A 20275-nucleotide genomic window follows, 5' to 3' on the forward strand; every position below is an offset into this window, starting at 1 on the left:
GACTGAGTATTTTTAAATTTCTTCTTTTTACACCGTAACATACTTTGCTTGAAGTTTACTTGTCTTTCGTTGAAAGGGTGTTTTCCATTATAATTAAACAATGGCAATTTATAAATACTGGGGAAAATCTTTAACTTTTAGGTATAATTTTAACAGACTAGACCAGTCTGTTTCAAATATTTTGTTGTCGCAGTTTGTGAGAAGCACCAACAGTGACTGTGTGTGATTTCTTCGGTGCACTTCTGTGATCACCAACAATATTGCCCATTTTATTTCACTCATATTTAAGTAGGTTGGAGGAGTAATTTTAATAATTTCAAAAATAACCTATTATGGCTTCATTATGAGACCCTTCTTGATTTCTAAGGAAAATACAACTTTTAAAAATCTTTCTTTTTTCATCATGGGAGCCACTTATAAAGGTTGGGTAACTTGGATTCTGAAGTGGTATGATTTATGCTACTTAGTAAGTAGGCCTCATCCCTGTTCCTGCAAATTACTCTCAGGTTGCTCTATCACTGTGTGGCTCTGAGGTGCTCTGAATATGGGGAAAATATTTTGTGTGCAAGGGACATGCAACACTTTTGTTCCTTGTCCCTTCACTTATTTCTGTGACTTAATTCAGAATTCATGAATGTCTAGGGCTACACAAATTCGTGACCTTTAGATACCTGGAAAGTGTAGCAATAGATTGTGGATAATGCCTCGATTCAACTTAAGAAGGAGAGTTTTAGTTTCTAAATGCTTTTGTCTTCATGGGAAACTGTGGTGCAAATACATAAACAAGAATGTGATCTGATACAGTTAGCTGCCATGGAGACAGTAACGAGGAAATAACAAATGAATACTGAGAGAAAAATCATATCTGAGGAGAAATTATTTAAAATACTGAAGCCTTAAAATATAATTTGGAAATATCAATTAGCCTGAAACTGTGTCGAACATATTTGGATGGTGGCATTAGGAATACATTCCAGAATCAGAGTGAAACATATTTTAAATGCCCGGGAGAGCAATAGATAATTTATAACCTAATACCACATGGAAAATATATTTTTGTTTGAATGAGCACTGGGTTTCTTTTAGAAAATAATATTTCTGGTTAAATAAATTATTGTACAACCATATGATGGACTACTGCATGGCTATAAGGAATAAATGGGAAACCTCTTTAGGTACTGATATTAAATGATCTTCAAGATATAATAAGTAAAAAAAGCAAGATGCAGAACATGGTATATTGTATACTTCCATCTGTGTATAAAAGGGGGGGAACATTTATAAAAATCTGTTGCACTATACAAAACATATCTCTGGAATGATACACAAAAAATCTAACAATCATTTTTCCTGGGAGAGATGTGTTGTTGAAAGCAGAGAGGGAGAGCCTATAGAATATGCCATATCATCCTTTTGAATTTGGAATTGAATGAATGTATACCTATTGAAAAACAAATACCCTTTATAAATCCAAAAAAGAAAAGAGAAACAAGTTCTTTGCAAAACATTTACAAGCCATTGGTGCAGTTTCACGGGAAAACCTCTGGGCGTCGCTGTAGGTCAAAAGAAGAGAAAAGATATCAGCGACGCGTTTGGGAGCCTCTTAGAGAGTAACTTCCTGCTCAAACCAACTACACAGAGGAGGCCAGTGCAGTTTCGGATACAAAAAACAAAAGCAAGAAAAGGGACCCTACCCCGGATTTTGCCATCCACCGAGGGCTTATTCCTCCTCCCGGCCAAAGAGCCATCAGTGGAGGGAGACACAGGATGAGGCTGAGCGCAGAGAGGAGCAGCCCGGCGCGGTGGCGGCAGGTATTGTTGCCCTTTCTACTGTCTTTGTTCCGCGGGGCTCTCCCAGACGAAATCCGCTATTCAATTCCTGAGGAGCTGGCCAAGAACTCGGTGGTAGGAAACCTCGCCAAGGATCTGGGGCTCGGTGTCCGGGACTTACCAGCACGGAAGCTGCAGATTAGCGCGGAGAAGGAATATTTCACTGTAAACCCTGAGAGCGGGGACTTACTTGTGAGTGACAGAATAGACCGAGAGCAGATTTGCGGGAAGAAGCCTCTGTGTATTCTGGGTTTCGATACTGTCGCTGAAAACCCACTAAATATTTTCCATGTAGCAGTAACAGTGCAGGATATAAATGACAACACTCCACTATTCAAACAGAGAAAAATTGATTTAAAAATTGGAGAATCCACTAAGCCAGGTAAAACATTTCCATTAGACCCGGCCCTGGATTCCGATGTTGGTCCTAATTCACTGCAAAGATACCACCTTAATGACAATGAGTACTTTGATCTCTCAGAGAAACAGACTCCAGATGGAGGTAAATATCCTGAGTTGATTCTGAAACATTCTCTGGACAGAGAAGAGCAGAATTTCCATCAGTTAGTCCTCACAGCTGTGGACGGTGGGGACCCACCGCAAAGCGGCACCACCCAGATCCAAATCCAAGTCACCGACGCCAACGATAACCCCCCGGTGTTCAGCCAGGACGTGTACAGGGTCAGCCTGCAGGAGGGCGTGCCCCCAGGCTTCTCTGTGCTTCGAGTGACGGCCACCGACCAGGACGAGGGTGTCAACGCGGAGATCACCTACTCCTTTCATAATGTGGACGAACAAGTGGAACAATTTTTTAACTTAGATAAAAAAACTGGAGAAATCACGACAAAGGATGGTTTTGATTTCGAAATTGCTAATAGTTATACTCTCGGTATAGAAGCAAAAGATCCTGGCGATCTAGCAGCCCATTGCAGTATCCAAGTCGAAATTCTCGATGAGAATGATTGTGCCCCTGAAGTGATTGTGACTTCAGTATTTACTCCCCTACCAGAGAATTCACCACCAGGAACAGTGATCGCCTTGATAAAAACAAGAGACAGAGACTCTGGAGAAAAGGGAGAAGTTTACTGCCACATCTTGGGAAAGGCCGAGTTCATACTGAAATCTTACTCGAAGAACTATTACAAGCTAGTGACAGATGGGGCCCTGGACCGGGAGGAGATCCCGGAATACAACGTCACTATAATGGCCACCGACAGAGGTAGGCCGCCCCTCTCCTCTAGTATAAGCATCACTCTGCACATCGCAGATGTCAACGACAACGCCCCGGTTTTCCACCAGGCCTCCTACGTGGTCCATGTGGCGGAGAACAACCCTGCCGGCGCCTCCATCGCTCAAGTCAGCGCCTCCGACCCCGACCTGGGACCCAACGGCCGCGTCTCCTACTCCATCGTGGCCAGCGACCTGGAGCCGCGGGCGCTGTCGTCCTACGTGTCGGTGAGCGCACAGAGCGGCGTGGTGTTCGCGCAGCGCGCCTTCGACCACGAGCAGCTGCGCGCCTTCGAGCTGACGCTGCAGGCCCGCGACCAGGGCTCGCCCGCGCTCAGCGCCAACGTGAGCCTGCGCGTGTTGGTGGGCGACCGCAACGACAACGCGCCCAGGGTACTGTACCCGGCGCTGGGGCCCGACGGCTCGGCGCTCTTCGACACGGTGCCGCGCGCCGCGCAGCCTGGCTACCTGGTCACCAAGGTGGTGGCGGTGGACGCCGATTCGGGACACAACGCCTGGCTGTCCTACCACGTGCTGCAGGCCAGCGAGCCTGGACTCTTCAGCCTGGGGCTGCGCACGGGCGAGGTGCGCACGGCGCGTGCTTTGGGCGACAGGGACTCGGCAAGACAGCGCCTGCTGGTCGCTGTGCGTGACGGGGGACAGCCGCCTCTTTCGGCCACCGCCACGCTGCACCTGGTTTTCGCTGATAGTCTACAAGAGGTCCTGCCTGACCTCAGTGACCGCCCCGTGCCCTCTGACCCTCAGGCTGAGCTGCAGTTTTACCTGGTGGTGGCCTTGGCCTTGATCTCTGTGCTCTTCCTCCTGGCGGTGATGCTGGCCATCACCCTGCGCCTGCGACGCTCATCTAGCCCCGCTGCCTGGGGCTGCTTTCAGCCTGGTCTGAGTTCCAAGTCTGGACCAGGGGTTCCCCCCAATTACAGTGAGGGAACATTGCCCTATTCCTACAATCTATGTCTTTCCTCACAGTCAGCTAAGACAGAGTTTAATTTTCTCAGTGTGACCCCAGAAGTGGCTCCCCCTCGGGTTCTCCTCTGCGAAGATGCCCTTTGGGTACCGAGTACAAATCATGGAGATGCTGGTGTCCCATTTGCCTCAGATACTATTTTAAAGGTGAGTTTAATTTAATTATTTTCACTTTGGGTTTTAATGTTTCTTTACAGTTCACTTAACTGAGGTAGGAGTCTCCATTTCATATTTTGTTGCCTTGTGGGTCCAATTAGGCAGTTTTCTGCCATGATCATCTTAATCTTATATAACTAAATTGTTGACATAGGTTTTTCTGTCTGATGTGTGAGATTTACTTGTTCATAATTACAATGCTTTCCTACATGAGATGCTTCTTTTTCTTCCTCATCTTTATCTTCCTTCCCTATGAAGGTTTTATTACTATTGGGACCTTAAGCTGTTCCTTTTACCTTCAAGGTCTTTATTACTCAAATTTTAGTTTTACTTTCTCTTATAATTATGGTACTTCAGAGTAAAGAGAGCTCCTCATCTTACTAGTTTGGGGAAACTGGAAACCAAAGAAAGGAAAACTTACCTAATGTCATGGCTTGTCAACAGCAGAGCATGGGTAGGACTGACTTGAACACCAGCACTCTAGATGTCTTTACAAGCTAAGTATCTTGGGATCCCAGATCTACTTTTAAAAGATGGTCAAAGTTTGAGATCCTTATTGTGTGTCTGCTATTAAGAGTGCATTTACTAGGGGCTGGCCCGGTGGCGTAGCGGTTAAGGGCGAGTGCTCTGCTGCGGCGGCCTGGGGCTGGGATCCTGGTCGTGCACTGATGCACTGCTTGTCAAGCAATGCTGTGCCATATAAAGTGGAGGAAGATGGGCACTGATGTTAGCCCAGGGCCAGTCTTCCTCAGCAAAAAGAGAAGGGTTGGTGACAGACGTTAGCTCAGGGCTAATCTTCCTCACACACACAAAAAAAGAGTGCATTTAATAAATGGGTTAAATCTGTCTCTCATGCATAGTAACAAATTGCTATTGTGAAAATTGTACATTGAGAAAAATTTTGGAACCTACATTCACGTTATTTACTTAAAATATTATCTTTTGAATTTTTTAATTATAGATCTAGAATATCTTCATTTTCTTCATTTTTCTATGAAGGTGTCGTTGAGTAAAAATTGTTTCTCTCATTTAATGGACTCTCTGAAGTGTCCATTTTTTTCAGTCATGAGGTTTTTCTTTTTCTGCTACCATATAAAAGTGACAACATTAAATATCTGTCTCACCATGGAAAGGCCACTCTCTGCCTTCTAGCTGGCAAGTATCTGGACATGTTTTTCTGCATGGGTGATGAACTAAAGCCCTTTCCTGCACAGTCACTGTACTGATTTTCCCCAAGAGTCTGTCACTGTAAAGCGTTTAACTCCAACTTAGACATGGTAATAGGAAAATATAAATAATGCATAATTAACCCAATTCAGACTCTCAGTCTGATATAATTTAGCTGCCATATTCTTAGTGTGAAAATCTTGAAACTTTCTCAAAGACCTCACAAGTAACAAAATGGCCCCCTTATTTTTTCTGCATATGATAGCTAATACAGTTTGCATGAATCAGTAGGCCTTATTGCAAAGGTGTACTAAGAGCTAGGTTTGTTTCCTTGGTATTCTTATGTACACATAAGCATGTTTTCATAAATATATCCTATTAAAAAGATGAAATCTTAAAACCTACAAAAGTAAGAATTCCAATGTCCTAAATTAATGGACTCAATATAGGTAAGAGGCAAATAAAGGACATAGACTCAACAGCACCTTAAATAAAACTTTTCTGAAGAAGTAAAAAAGAATCTAATATATTGATCTCAGGAGTTTGTGGAAGTCTTCTGCTATTTCAGAATTAAATATTAAATATAAACAATGTCTCCAGTAATAGATTAAAGATACAGCAAAATTGTTAGAAATAAAATATAATTAAACATTTATGAATAAACATAAAAAAGGGTGTAGCAACTGGTTAGGACTCTGAGCGTCGCTGTTCACCAAAGTAGAAAAGAAGCTACTGCTGATGCACGGGACTCTCTGCTCCTTCCGCGCTAAACACACAGACCAGACAAGCTTCTGGGAAAATCCACCCATCCGCGGGGCCCCTCTCCCATTTCAACCAGGGAATGTGTTCCCCTTGGCTTTAAAGAAATAAGGAAACAGCAGGCTGGAACCAGGACTAAGAGAAAACTGGTCAGAGAGAAGGCAATGGCGGATCCACTGAGGGGTTGGGGCTGCAGAGAGCTGCTCCTGCTCTTCATGCTCCTGGGGACTCTGTTGGGAGCCGGAGCCGGGCAGATCCGTTACCCAGTGCCAGAGGAGCTGGACAAAGGCTCTTTCGTGGGCAACATCGCCAAGGATCTCGGGCTGGAGCCCCGGGAGTTGGCGGAGCGCGGAGTCCGCATCGTCTCCAGAGGAAAGACGAAGCTTTTCGCTCTGAACCCTGGAAGCGGCAGCTTGGTCACCGCGGACAGGATAGACCGGGAGGAGCTCTGCGCTCAGAGCGCGCGGTGTCTGGTGAGTTTTAACATCTTGGTTGAGAATAAAATGAAAATTTATGAAGTAGAAGTAGAAATAATCGATATTAATGATAACTTCCCGCGTTTCCGGGATGAGGAAGTAAAAGTAAAAGTTAATGAAAATGCGGCTGCGGGAACGCGGTTAGGGCTTCCCTTCGCTCGAGATGCGGATGTGGGTGTGAACTCCCTGCAGAGTTATCAGCTCAGCTCCAATATGCACTTCTCTCTGGAGGAGAAAAGCGGAACTGATGGACAAAAATACCCGGAGCTGGTACTGGAACGGCCTTTGGACCGCGAGAAAGTGGCTGTTCACGACCTCCTCCTCACAGCTATAGACGGCGGAGACCCGGTCCTCTCTGCAACTACGCACATCCGCGTGATGGTCCTCGACGCCAACGATAACGCTCCCCTGTTCACTCAATCCGAGTACAGAGTGAGTGTTCCAGAGAACATACCTGTGGGCACTCGGCTGCTCACACTAACCGCCACGGATCCAGATGAGGGAATAAACGGGAAATTGACCTACTCTTTTCGCAATGAAGACGACAAAATTTCAGAGACTTTCCAACTTGATTCCAACCTGGGTGAAATCTCAACTGTGCAATCCCTGGATTATGAAGAATTCAGATTCTATGTCATGGAGGTGGTAGCTCAGGATGGAGGTGCTCTTCTTGCCAGCGCTAAGGTGCTGGTCACAGTACAGGACGTGAATGACAATGTCCCTGAAGTGATCCTCACCTCTCTCACCAGTTCCGTCTCTGAAGACTGTCTTCCTGGAACCGTAATTGCGCTGTTTAGCCTACACGATGGCGATTCTGGAGAGAATGGTGAGATTGCATGTTCTATTCCCAGGAACTTGCCCTTTAAATTGGAAAAGTCGGTTGGTAATTACTATCACTTATTGACAACGAGATCCCTGGACAGAGAAGAGATCTCAGATTATAACATCACAGTAACTGTCATTGACCATGGAAACCCACCGCTGTCTACAGAAAACCACATCTCCCTCAAAGTGGCAGACATCAATGACAACCCTCCCATCTTCCCTCACACCTCATACTCCACCTACATCCCAGAAAACAACCCCAGAGGCGTCTCTATCTTCTCTGTAACCGCCCATGACCCCGACAGTGGCAACAATGCCCAGATCACTTACTCTCTGGCCAAGGACACGTTTCAAGAAATGCCTCTATCCTCTTATGTCTCCATCAACTCTGACACTGGTGTCCTGTATGCACTGGGCTCTTTCGACTATGAACAGGTTAGGGACCTGCAGCTATGGGTGATAGCCAGTGACAGTGGAGACCCTCCGCTCAGCAGCAACGTGTCGCTGAGCATATTTGTGCTAGACCAGAATGACAATGCACCCGAGATCCTGTACCCCACCCTCCCCACCGATGGCTCCACAGGTGTCGAGCTGGCACCCCGCTCTGTAGAGCCCGGCTACCTGGTGACCAAGGTGGTGGCAGTGGACAGAGACTCAGGCCAGAATGCCTGGTTGTCCTACCGCCTGCTCAAGGCCAGTGAGACAGGGCTCTTCACAGTGGGGCTGCACACTGGTGAGGTGCGCACTGCGCGGGCCCTGCTGGACAGAGATGCGCTCAAACAGAACCTGGTGGTGGCTGTCCAGGACCATGGCCAGCCCCCTCTCTCGGCCACCGTCACACTTACTGTGGCTGTGGCTCACAGCATCCCAGATATCCTGGCTGACCTGGGTAGCCTGGAGCCCTCAGCTGACCCTGATGACTCCAGCCTCACCCTGTACCTGGTGGTGGCGGTGGCTGCAGTCTCCTGTGTCTTCCTTGCCTTTGTCATCGTGCTGCTGGCACTCAGACTGGGGCGCTGGCACAGGTCGCGACTGCTCCAGGCTTCAAGAGGAGGGTTGATGGGAGCGCCGGCCTCGAGCTTTGTGGGTGTGGACGGGGTGCAGGCTTTCCTGCAGACCTATTCCCACGAGGTCTCCCTCACCGTGGACTCAGACTCACGGAAGAGCCACCTGATCTTCCCCCAGCCCAACTATGCAGACATGCTTGTCAGCCAAGAGAGCTGTGAGAAAAGTGAGCCTCTTCTGATATCTGAGAAGATAAATGTAAACGAAGAAGAACTAGGAGTTGTTCAGGTGGGTTTTTTTTTTTTTCAGTAGGGATACTTGGAGCTTTTTCTTCATTTGTTTCCTCAATCATTTTTCTGCCACATTCAAAATCAATTAATTATGTAAATAGTGAATCATTATTTGCTTCATTTAGAGATTAACTTGATTTAATATAATAATCGATGCTTTCTCTGTTTTCAAATTATATTTTGGGTTTAATGTCTTCTATTTTCAATACGCGGATATTTTAGAAAATCTAGCTGTTATCCATAGACTTAAGCGAAACAAGTACTTTAAAAGAAAGTGGTTAAACATAATCACTTTACTCAAAGACTTTCTTATACTAGAAAAGTTACTATGTTAATAGAAGAGTTGTTTGATTAGTCCAAATCATTAGATGTGATGTTCTCTTTTGAATATTTGCCTAAACGCCAATGGCAAATATGTTTTGGAAAGAATGTTGTGCAGCATTGATATTTTAGTATACCTGCTATTTGCACTAGGAAATAATTTACAGTATTTGCATAAATCAGTGGAATAATACAGAAAACTTCTACATGATAAATGTCAGAAAAACACATTAAGCTTATAGTGATGATAATGTCTGTGACATTTTGAAATCTGGAAAGTTTGGGTTGAACCATGTAATTATTGGACATGAGTATTTGTTGAGAGAAGAAATCAGTGAGAAGGAGCCTTGGAATTGTGGTTTATTCTGTGATGCAATTAAAAATCTCCAAAGAATTAAATACTGCTACATTCATTAAATACAAATATGCCATACACCTGGCATCTTCTGTTTACAGGTAGCCCCTTCACTTTTCAGAATCAATATTTACCTAAATGCTTGCATTTTTGCAAGTGTAGGCACAATTATGCTTTATTACAAGAGTCTGAGATTTGCAATTGGAAAATCAACTCAACTTAAAAGCGGTTTGAAATTTTAAAATTCATTTCTCAGGGATGTGCTTATCTTAATAGATTTTTCTTAATAAAATGCTGGTCTATGGGTCTCAAATTTCATGAGTATGTGTTGTGTAATGGAAGAACTACTCTATTCATTTTTGGCATCTAATTTGATGAAGATGATTTTCAGATGCTTCTTTTAAAAAGATTTTTTCAATTTTGTACCTTCAACAACTTGCACATCAGCTGCAAAGTATGAATAAATGGGGGAGGGCCAGCCCCATGGCTTAGCGGTTAGGTTCGCACGCTCCGCTGCTGGCAGCCCGGGTTCAGATGCCGGGCGCACACCGACGCACCGCTTCTCCGACCATGCTGGGGCCGCGTCCCACATGCAGCAACTGGAAGGATGTGCAGCTATGACATACAGCTAACTACTGGGGCTTTGGGGAAAATAAATAAATAAATATTTTTAAAAAAAATTTGTTTATGAAGAGTTCTAGTTTGGAAATGGAATTAAAACTCTAAGACACCTATCAGAAACATGGAAATTGGCATGCTTATTGACAAGGGAAGAGTGTCAGTAACAAAGAGTTGGGATGATAAGGTAGTAACCTGGAGACCAAGGAAAAGTGGACACAGAGATTGCTTTCTTTGCAATATATAATTATAAGGACTCATACTTTACCCCCCAAATCAAAATAACTCACCACTGTTAAGCTACTTGAGAAGAAATAGTACAATTAAAGACGATGGTAATGTCGTGTGGAAAATAAAATTAGTGGAATAATTTTTTAGTCATAGTCACTCAATTAAAAGTAGACACTTGGAAACTAAGGAGAAGAGAGTCTTGCTTCTTACCATACTTCTATTTTATAAGGACAACCAGTCTCCTTGCTACCTATCAATTATTTTTGGGAGAAGATGATAAAGATAAGAGAAGAAAGTGAAACATACAATAAAACTAAAAGCTATGAGATTTATAAGTTTGAAGAAAAGGAAATAGAGTGGAATAACAATGCATATCAAGGTGATATTTGAAGAATTTTCTTATCACTTTCTGCCACCACCAACACTATCTTTCATTTGTATCATTTTCTATATATATTTTATTTAGTCCTCAATTCTACTAAGGTATGCAGGAAAGATGTCATTATGACCATTTTATGAAAATGGAAACTACAAGGCCTACCATGTCAAGAAACATCTTCAGCAAGGTACTTCTGCACTTTGATGAGTAAAAATGACTTGATTTGGATGGATAAAGTTCAAGTTCAAAGAAATGACAGCCAGAAAGAAGATATAGTAAGTATTTAAAATGTTAAAATCCTTGTAAAATGGGAAGAATGAGTATTTATATCAGGACACAGTAGAATTGTGTTCTAGCCAGCTCCGTATTTGGAGCTATTTAGTGCCCACTACTGCAGTTCTGCAGCTGAGGCGCGGGGTGCCGCTGTTGGCTAGTGCTAGCCAAGCATCAGCTCCTCCCGACGCAAAGGACTCCCCAGCAGACCGCGGAATTCGGAGAACTGTGCACTCTCTCTCCCGCTTTCTGCTGCGGAGAAATCTGTCAGAGAATCTGCCCTGCAAGACAAATCAAGGAGTCGCTCCTGCTCAGAGAATTCTTGGGATCATTTAGCGATCGCAGGCAGCTCTTTGGAATCAGAAAGGCAAAGGCGCAGAGAGCGGGATGGGAAACCGCTTGGGAGTGAGGGGCCCGGCTAGGCGGAAGCGAATGTCATTTCTCTTCCTGCTGTCTTTGTTCTGCCGGGCGCTCTCGGAGCAAATCCGCTACACTATTCCGGAGGAGCTGGCCAGGGGCTCGGTGGTGGGGAACCTCGCCAATGATCTGGGGCTTGGCGTACGAGATTTGCCTACTGGGAACCTGCGGGTTAGTGCAGAGAAGAAATTCTTTACAGTGAGCACCGAGAATGGGGACTTACTTGTGAGCGATCGTATAGACCGAGAGCAGATTTGTGGCAAGAAGTCGACATGTGTTCTGGATTTCGAAATGGTCTCTGAAAAGCCTTTGAACTTTTTTCATATAACTGTGGAGATTCAGGATGTAAACGACAACCCACCGACCTTTAGCAGAAATATGACTGAGCTGGAAATCAGTGAACTAGCCATAACTGGAGCCACGTTTGCCCTGGAATCCGCACAAGATTCAGATGTAGGTGTCAATTCCCTGCAGCAGTACTACCTCAGCCCCGACCCGCACTTCTCTTTGATCCAGAAGGAGAACCCAGACGGCAGTAGGTACCCAGAACTGGTAGTGAAGGCTCCCCTGGACAGGGAAGAGCAGTCCTGCCACCACCTGGTCCTCACGGCTGTGGATGGGGGCAAGCCAGCCAGAAGCTGTACTACCCAGATCAGGGTAATTGTGGCAGATGCAAATGATAACCCCCCCCCCCCCCCCCCCCCCCCCCCCCGTGTTCGCCCAGGACATGTACAGGGTCAGTGTTCCAGAGAACTTGCCAGTGGGCTCCTCTGTGCTAAGAGTGATGGCCACTGACTCTGATGAGGGCGTCAATGCAGAGATCACTTACACTTTCATCAACATTGGTAAGACAGTGAGACAACTGTTCAAGCTGGACAATAAAACAGGGGAACTCACCACTAACAGAGAACTGGACTTTGAAGAGAGAGAGAGCTACACAATTGGCGTGGAGGCAAAGGATGGTGGCCGTCACACTGCACATTGTAAAATACAAATATATATTTTGGATGAAAACGACAATGCTCCTGAGATAACCCTGGATTCTGAATCTAAACATATACAAGAAGATGCTGAGCCGGGGACTGTTGTTGCCCTGATCAAAACACATGATTTAGATTCTGGATTTAATGGGGAAATCCTATGCCAACTAAACGGAAAGTTCCCATTTAAAATAGTTCAAGACACAAAAAATACATACAAGTTGGTGACAGATGGAGCCCTAGATCGAGAGCAGATTCCAGAGTATAATGTCACCATCACAGCCACGGACTGGGGCAAGCCTCCCCTCTCCTCCAACAGAAGTGTCACCTTGAACATCGCTGATGTCAACGACAACGTGCCAGTTTTCCACCAGGCCCCTTATGTGGTCCACGTGGCAGAAAATAACCCGGCCGGAGCTTCTATCGTCCAAGTCAGCGCCTCAGATCCTGACTTGGGACCCAACGGCCGCGTCTCCTACTCCATCGTGGTCAGCGACCTGGAGCCGAGGGCGCTGTCGTCCTACGTGTCGGTGAGCGCGCAGAGCGGGGTGGTGTTCGCGCAGCGCGCCTTCGACCACGAGCAGCTGCGCGCCTTCGAGCTGACGCTGCAGGCCCGCGACCAGGGCTCGCCTGCGCTCAGCGCCAACGTGAGCCTGCGCGTGTTGGTGGGCGACCGCAACGACAACGCGCCCAGGGTGCTGTACCCGGCGCTGGGGCCCGACGGCTCGGCGCTCTTCGACACGGTGCCGCGCGCCGCGCAGCCTGGCTACCTGGTCACCAAGGTGGTGGCGGTGGACGCCGATTCGGGACACAACGCCTGGCTGTCGTATCACGTGCTGCAGGCCAGCGAGCCGGGACTCTTCAGCCTGGGGCTGCGCACGGGCGAGGTGCGCACGGCGCGTGCTTTGGGCGACAGGGACTCGGCAAGACAGCGCCTGCTGGTCGCTGAGCGTGACGGGGGACAGACGCCTCTTTCGGCCACCGCCACGCTGCACCTGGTTTTCGCTGATAGTCTACAAGAGGTCCTGCCAGATCTCAGCGACCAACCCGTGCCCTCTGACCCCCAGGCTGAGCTGCAGTTTTATCTGGTGGTGGCCTTGGCCTTGATCTCCATGCTCTTCCTCCTGGCAGTGGTTCTGGCAGTCGCCCTGAGCCTGCGACGCTCCTTTAGCCCCAACTCCTGGAGTTGCTTTCAGACTGTTGTCTGCTCCAAGACTGAACCCGGGATTCTCCCCAACTTTAGCCAAGGGACTTTGCCCTATTGCTACAATCTATGTGCTGCCTCACATTCCTCTAAGACTGAGATTAAATTTCTCAATATAAAGCCTGAAAATGCTCCAACACAAGATCTTCTATGTAATGAAACCTCCTGGTTTGAAAGTACTATTAACGACAATCCCCAAATGACTTCTAATTCAGTTAATTTGCAACAGGTGAGTTACTTCAAAACCCTTTCCTCCCATAAGTATAAGTAGGTTTCAATTCATTATTTTAGAGGTAAAAAGGATACAGGCTAAATATGCCCTGATTTTATTGTTTTTTATTGATTTTTCTAGGTGTAGAGTGGAGGGGTGTTAGAAATTCTTTGTTCACTTACCTGTGTTGCAATTCTTCTTTCATAGCAAGTTGCCTTGTGATGCTCTTGAAATTTTTGTTAATCCTAAAAACAATATATCCTGAAACATTTTTAATACATTAGATCTCACACTCTCATTGTGAGGCATATTATCTATGTATAGTTAAACACAAATCTAGACAATTAAGTGGTTTACTTAATTTCCATGCAGTCAATCCTAAAGTATATATAATATAAATATAAAAATATTTTTTCATTGTAGCCTATATATTTTCAATTCCTTTGCATGTTTTTCAAAGTATACACAAATACTGGCTAAATTATGGCAGTGTTTAATCTATTTGTTAATAAAAATATCATCTAAAAATGGCAACATTTGTAACTGGCACTAGGTGGACTGGTTCAAATATGTGTGTGGTTGTTGGTGCCCTTATTGAAAACAGGACAAATATAAATGATGGTGAAGTGTGATAATTCAAGATTTAGAGAAAAGTGTAATATTATTTCTGTTATCCATGGCCCTAAGAGATATTGTCACAGAAATGAGTGGTAAATTTCAGGGAACATATAAAATTATTCAAAACATGCTCTTTTATTCTTCCAAATGCTTCTCATTCTTGGAGAGAGACATATTATGAGTGTTATCTATACAGATTTAGCAGAAATAAGATCCTATGTATGATGGTTTCACAAAACGGTGCAATATTAAGTTAGGACTCTAAGCGTCGCTGTTCACTAACCCGGGTAAGGAAAGCAGTGAGAACTCGAGTTATATCCTCCAAGCACAAAGCAGACCAAACAGGAAAGCTCTCCAGCTGCGCAGATATTCTGACCTAAAATGCTTCGCATCTGATCTCTGCTTGTTTATGGACCTTGACTTCTAATTCTGAGAAGCCTAAAAGTAATGCGAACTTGTTCCCCCTACTGAGAATCCAGGTAAGTCAGTAACGAGCCAGTAATGGCGGCTCTGCACGGGCGCCAGCACCGCCGCGGGTTAGTCGTGCTTTTCCTGCTCCTGGGGACGCTGTGGGAGGCCCGGGCCGGACCGATCCGTTACTCTATTCCTGAGGAGCTGGACAAAGGCTCCTTCGTGGGCAACATTGCCAAGGATCTCGGGCTGAGGCCCCAGGAGCTGGCGGAGCGCGGAGTCCGCATCATCTCCAGAGGTAGGACGCAGCTTTTCGCTCTGAACCCGCGAAGCGGCAGCTTGGTCACTGTGGGCAGGATAGACCGGGAGGAGCTCTGCGCTCAGAGCGCGCGGTGTCTGCTGAGTTTTAACATCCTCGTTGAGGATAAACTGAATCTTTACCCCATAGAAGTGGAAATAATGGACATTAATGACAATACACCCCGATTCTTAAGGGAAGAATTGGAAGTGAAAATTTCCGAAAACGCACCCCCATCCTCTCGTTTTCCACTAATGGAGGTCTATGACCCGGATGTGGGAATGAACTCTCTTCAGGGCTTCAAGCTCAGCGAGAATAGTCACTTCTCAGTGAACGTGCTGAGCGAAGCCGTTGGGCCCAGATACCCGGAGCTGGTGCTGGAGCGCGTCCTGGACCGGGAAGAAGAGGCCATTCACCGCCTGGTCCTTACTGCCATGGATGGCGGTGACCCTGTCCGCTCAGGCGTGGCACGAATTCTGGTAACTGTCCTAGATGCGAATGACAATGCTCCGGTGTTTACTCAGCCTATCTACCGTGTGAGTGTTCCTGAAAATCTGCCTGTAGGTTCGCCAGTGTTGTCGGTAAATGCCACCGACCAGGATGAAGGAGTCCACGCGGAAGTAACATATTCCTTCGTGAGGATAACAGCAAAGATCGCCAAGATTTTCTGCTTGAATGTTTTGACTGGAGAAATATCAACTTCTGCAAATCTAGACTATGAGGACTCGAGCTTCTATGAGCTGGATGTTGAAGCCCGGGATCGGCCAGGTCTACAAGACAGAGCGAAAGTCTTAATAACTATCTTGGATGTGAATGATAATGTACCAGAAGTGGTAGTAACGTCTGGAAGCAGATCAATTGCTGAAAGTACGCCTCCAGGAACAGTAGTTGCTCTTTTTCAAGTATATGATAGAGATTCCGGACTGAATGGCCTGGTAACATGTTCCATCTCGAGAAATCTGCCATTTGAACTGGAAAAATCAGTAGACAATTATTATCGATTAGTGACCAATAGAATTCTAGATCGAGAACAAGTATCTTTGTACAACATCACTGTGACAGCCACAGACAAAGGAATGCCGCCTCTGTCTACAGAAACACTCATCTCCCTAAATGTGGCAGACACCAACGACAACCCGCCTGCCTTTCCCCACTCCTCCTACTCTGTCTACGTCCCTGAGAACAACCCTAGAGGGGCCTCCATCTTCTCCGTGACTGCACACGACCCCGACAGCCACGAGAATGCACGGGTCACCTACTCCCTGCCTGAAGACACCATCCAGGGGGCACCTCTATCCTCCTATGTTTCCATCAACTCTGACACTGGCGTGCTGTATGCATTGCACTCCTTCGACTATGAACAGTTGCGTGATTTGCAATTGAGGGTGACCGCGTGTGACAGCGGGGACCCACCCCTCTGCAGCAACGTGTCACTGAGCATATTCGTGCTGGACCAGAATGACAACCCACCAGAGATCCTGTATCCCTCACTCCCCACTGACGGTTCCACTGGCGTTGAGCTGGCGCCCCGTTCTGCAGAGCCTGGCTACCTGGTGACCAAAGTGGTGGCAGTGGACAGAGACTCAGGCCAGAATGCCTGGCTGTCCTACCGCCTGCTCAAGGCCAGCGAGCCAGGGCTTTTCAAGGTGGGGCTGCACATGGGCGAGGTGCGCACTGCGCGGGCTCTGCTGGACAGAGACACACTCAAGCAGAGCCTGGTGGTGGTGGTTCAGGACCATGGCCAGCCCCCTCTCTCGGCCACCGTCACGCTCACTGTGGCCGTGGCTGACAGCATCCCAGACATCTTGGCTGACCTGGGCAGCCTGGAGGTCCAGCACAACTCTGACGCCTCAGACTTCACGCTGTACTTGGTGGTGGCAGTGGCTGTGGTCTCCTGTGTCTTCCTCGCCTTTGTCATCGTGCTGCTGGCGCTCAGACTGCGGCACTGGCACATGTCGCGCCTGCTCCAGGCTTCAGGAGGTGGGTTGGCAGGCCTGCCCACCTCTCACTTTGTGGGTGTGGACAGGGTGCAGGCTTTCCTGCAGACCTATTCCCACGAGGTCTCCCTTACCACGGACTCTCGGAAGAGCCACCTGATCTTCCCCCAGCCCAACTACGCGGACACGCTCATCAGCCATGAGAGCTGTGAGAAAAGCGAGCCTCTTTTGATTCAGCAAGATTCAGGTTTTTGTAAAGAGGAAAACTCCCTTGTTCAGGTGAGGTTTCATGCTTTTATTGGTTTTATTCGGACAGGAAAATTTAAAGTTCTCTTTGATCAATGCTTTCTCAGTCTTTTTCAGTGAATCATATAATTTTGAGAAGGTTTTTCTTTTATATCAATAGAACTTTATTAAAGCTTAGTTTTCTCAAATTTCATGAAAAAAAATCTTGATAACGTATGCCCTAGATTTTCTTTACTTTTCTCCTCTTGACAAGCTCTTTGTGCCTTGGGTGACATACATCTCATTTCTTAGGTTTTTTGTTTTTTCTATTATGTGACATTTCTGAAATTCTTTCTTTTTCTAATGTGGAAAAAAAACCTGAATTGCAGCCTCTGTTAAAAAAGATCAAGATCTTATTATTTTCCCCAATATTAATTACTAGCAAGTGTTTTCTAAAATGGTGGAGATCTGTGAGAGAGATTTCCCCCATTCTTACTTAGGAATCATAAATTATTTTTATGAAAGATAAGAGTAATTGATGTTTGTACCAGGGAAGACAGGATATTTGGTGTTAGAAGACCTGAATAATATTCCTGGAATTATCTGGTATTCATGTCGAGCCAGTCACAATATCTATAGTCTTCAAATTTAAATTTAAATTAAAAAGACTTGTCTTGGGCCAGCCCCCGTGGCCTAGTGGTTAAGTTCAGCACACTCTGCTTTGATGGCCTGGGTTCGGTTCCCAGGTGCAGACCTTCACCACTCGTCTGTCAGTGGCCGTGCTATGGTGATGGCTCACATACATAATAGAGGAAGATTGGCAGTGGATGTTAGCTCAGGGTGAATCTTCTTCAAACAAAAGAAGGAAAAAAAAGAATTATCTACCTCGCACTAATTCTGGGAAAATAAAATAAAATAATTTTATAAAAATTTTTTCAAACTATAAAGCAGTATAGTGAACAAGTATTTGTTGACATAACCATTAATTATGTTATAATTATTGGATTGTTAACAAATAAATGTAAGCATATTTAACCCAGATGAAATAAGGTTTCTGTCATGTAGGAACTCTATTTCAATATTTATGAAAAGAGGTTTGTCATTTAGAAGAATGATTAGCCAAATTCATCCTGGCCCAAAAGTGTGAATGAAACTATGGCTTGGTGAGTAGAAAAAAGCAAAGTTTTGAGTTGTCAAAGTTGTTCCAACAGAAAATGGATTCCTAAGGAGGTAGGAGATTCTATTACTGGCACTCTTTGAAAGTAAGTTGATGGCCCTGGAATTAATGGAATACAGAGGATAATATAATGTGATGAGTTGTTGAACTACATGGTAGCCAAGGTCTTTCCCAATCCTGAGCTGGAGAATTCTATGACCTGATAATACAATGGATTGGCTACTTGTGCATCTAAATTTAGTGTGCACGTGTAAAATAAACAATTAAGAAGATATCTTGAAAATGAATGAGAACCTCCTCTGTAACCTGAAATGGTGAGTCTTCATAAAGATAATATTGAGTTGATGTCTTTACATTAGCATCTAAGGGTAATACATGTTTTTCTAAATCAATAGTGTGGTGCTTACATTTCAGCAATTATTACAGAATTATTTATTTCCAGATTCCAAATGTATATGACTAACCAAGAGATTCTAATCATACACATTTTCAAATCTGATTTGTTTTGACATTTTTATATAATTCTTTGATGGTTATAATCAGAATTTAATAATAAATAACAATTTTAAAGAACTTGAATCTTGGGTATTGGTCATGGGAGTCAAATGGCCTTTTATACAAATATTACTTGATTCATATATTCTGAGAGTGTGAGTGTTATTTTATTATATCACCAATTCTGGATGATTTAAGCTACATCTTGAGCCCCTATTGTTATAAGCAAAGCTGACTAACTGGGTGTCATGGATAGTAGACTGGTTTATTTTATTCTCTTATCTGCTCACTAAGTGGGATGGTAGGCTGGTTTATTTTATTCTCTAATCTGGTTACCTATGACCATTTCATTTAAACAAATAAAATATTTCACTGGCAGAAAAGATATCAGATTCTACTAGCACAGTAGTCCTTCATTCATGTGGGCTGACCAAGTGTTAAATCCTGGCAATCGTGGAAATTTGCTAAGTTCTGACTAAATGAGGCTCTTTAATCTACGTAACATACAGATCGTTGTTAATAAGATAGGCAGTCTGAGATTTTGAGCATATAGTGAATTTTGGAGCATCAGGGAATAATCTACCAAATTATTGGGCTACTTTATCATCTGTGAAAACCACCCCTTTCTGATCAAACTTCTGTTGAGGTGGCAGTTGTCAAAGGGGAAGGAGTAAAATCTCAGAGAGAATCATTGAAAAATACCTACATCTTTGCCTGGGAATGAAAACCTAAACAGAACTCCAAACAAATGTTCTTCAGTAGAAAAAAAGTTCCGTAAAGAAAGGAGGGAAGATAACTCAATGCCTGGGACGTCAAGTAGACTTTACATAGAATTTTTTTTATGCAAGTAAACAAATGAAGGTCAGATTCTTCCCAGTAATTCAATCAATAATAACGTACTCCCTTTAAAACTATAAAATTATTTCAATTTTATATAATGGGCTTATGTTATATTTAAACATACCTTGGTGGTCTAGTAGAGTTCTTTAATATTTAATTTTATGTTGTAGAATAACTTAGAAAACTCAATTACCAGAGATATCGCAGTCATTTACTCCCTAAAGTATGCTTTATGTTCAGAGTATGTCTATAATCTCATTTATCTAGATCTTATTTATTTAGCTCCAAAGAAGTTACTCAGAAGTAATAAGTTAATTGAGACTTTTTGAAAATAGTAGAATAAGAAACAAATATGAGATGACACGATGAACTTTGAAGTATCATATAGGAAAAGATCGCGACATTGGGAGCCGTAATACCAAGACATGCAAGCTTTGTTTGAAAATGTCTGGAAGTACTCATGATCTTTAATGACAATACACTTTGCTTACATTAACAAGAAGTTCAAAATTCCTACTAAACAAATAGTATTTAGCTCATGTTTATGGAATTAATCTGTAATACTC

At 44.5% G+C, this 20275-nt stretch overlaps 3 protein-coding genes across 8 annotated transcripts in view; all 3 read left to right on the forward strand.

The window, feature by feature from the left end:
• Positions 1–20275, forward strand: part of LOC131406644 (protocadherin gamma-C3) — a 144450-nt gene that overhangs the window by 7781 nt on the left and 116394 nt on the right. Inside the window, exon 2 of one of the 6 annotated variants that reach the window (XM_058542660.1) lies at positions 4074–4188. The exons of 2 other annotated variants lie outside the window; for them this stretch is intronic. In XM_058542660.1, the coding sequence (XP_058398643.1) occupies positions 4074–4188 (115 nt within the window). Of the gene's footprint in view, positions 1–120; positions 4189–14229; positions 17252–20275 lie in introns of those variants that run through there. 3 more of the 6 variants (XM_058542626.1, XM_058542673.1, XM_058542623.1) reach the window with 3 other exon arrangements.
• Positions 6141–8787, forward strand: LOC131406867 (protocadherin gamma-A5-like). Its single transcript, XM_058542738.1, has one exon. It carries the CDS (start codon positions 6288–6290, stop codon positions 8739–8741), a length of 2454 nt encoding a protein of 817 aa, XP_058398721.1. The 5' UTR covers positions 6141–6287; the 3' UTR covers positions 8742–8787.
• LOC131406844 (protocadherin gamma-B3-like) lies at positions 10088–14112 on the forward strand. Its single transcript, XM_058542729.1, is given in 2 exon segments — positions 10088–11997; positions 11999–14112. Coding segments are annotated over 2 exon segments (2484 nt in total). The 5' UTR covers positions 10088–11283; the 3' UTR covers positions 13769–14112.

Source organism: Diceros bicornis, chromosome 1 (assembly GCF_020826845.1).
Source record: "Diceros bicornis minor isolate mBicDic1 chromosome 1, mDicBic1.mat.cur, whole genome shotgun sequence".
NCBI lineage: Eukaryota > Metazoa > Chordata > Mammalia > Perissodactyla > Rhinocerotidae > Diceros > Diceros bicornis.

Excerpts from the sequence above, each read along its gene's own strand:
- LOC131406867 (XM_058542738.1), top strand. The coding sequence starts at position 6,288 with ATGGCGGATCCACTGAGGGGTTGGGGCTGCAGAGAGCTGCTCCTGCTC.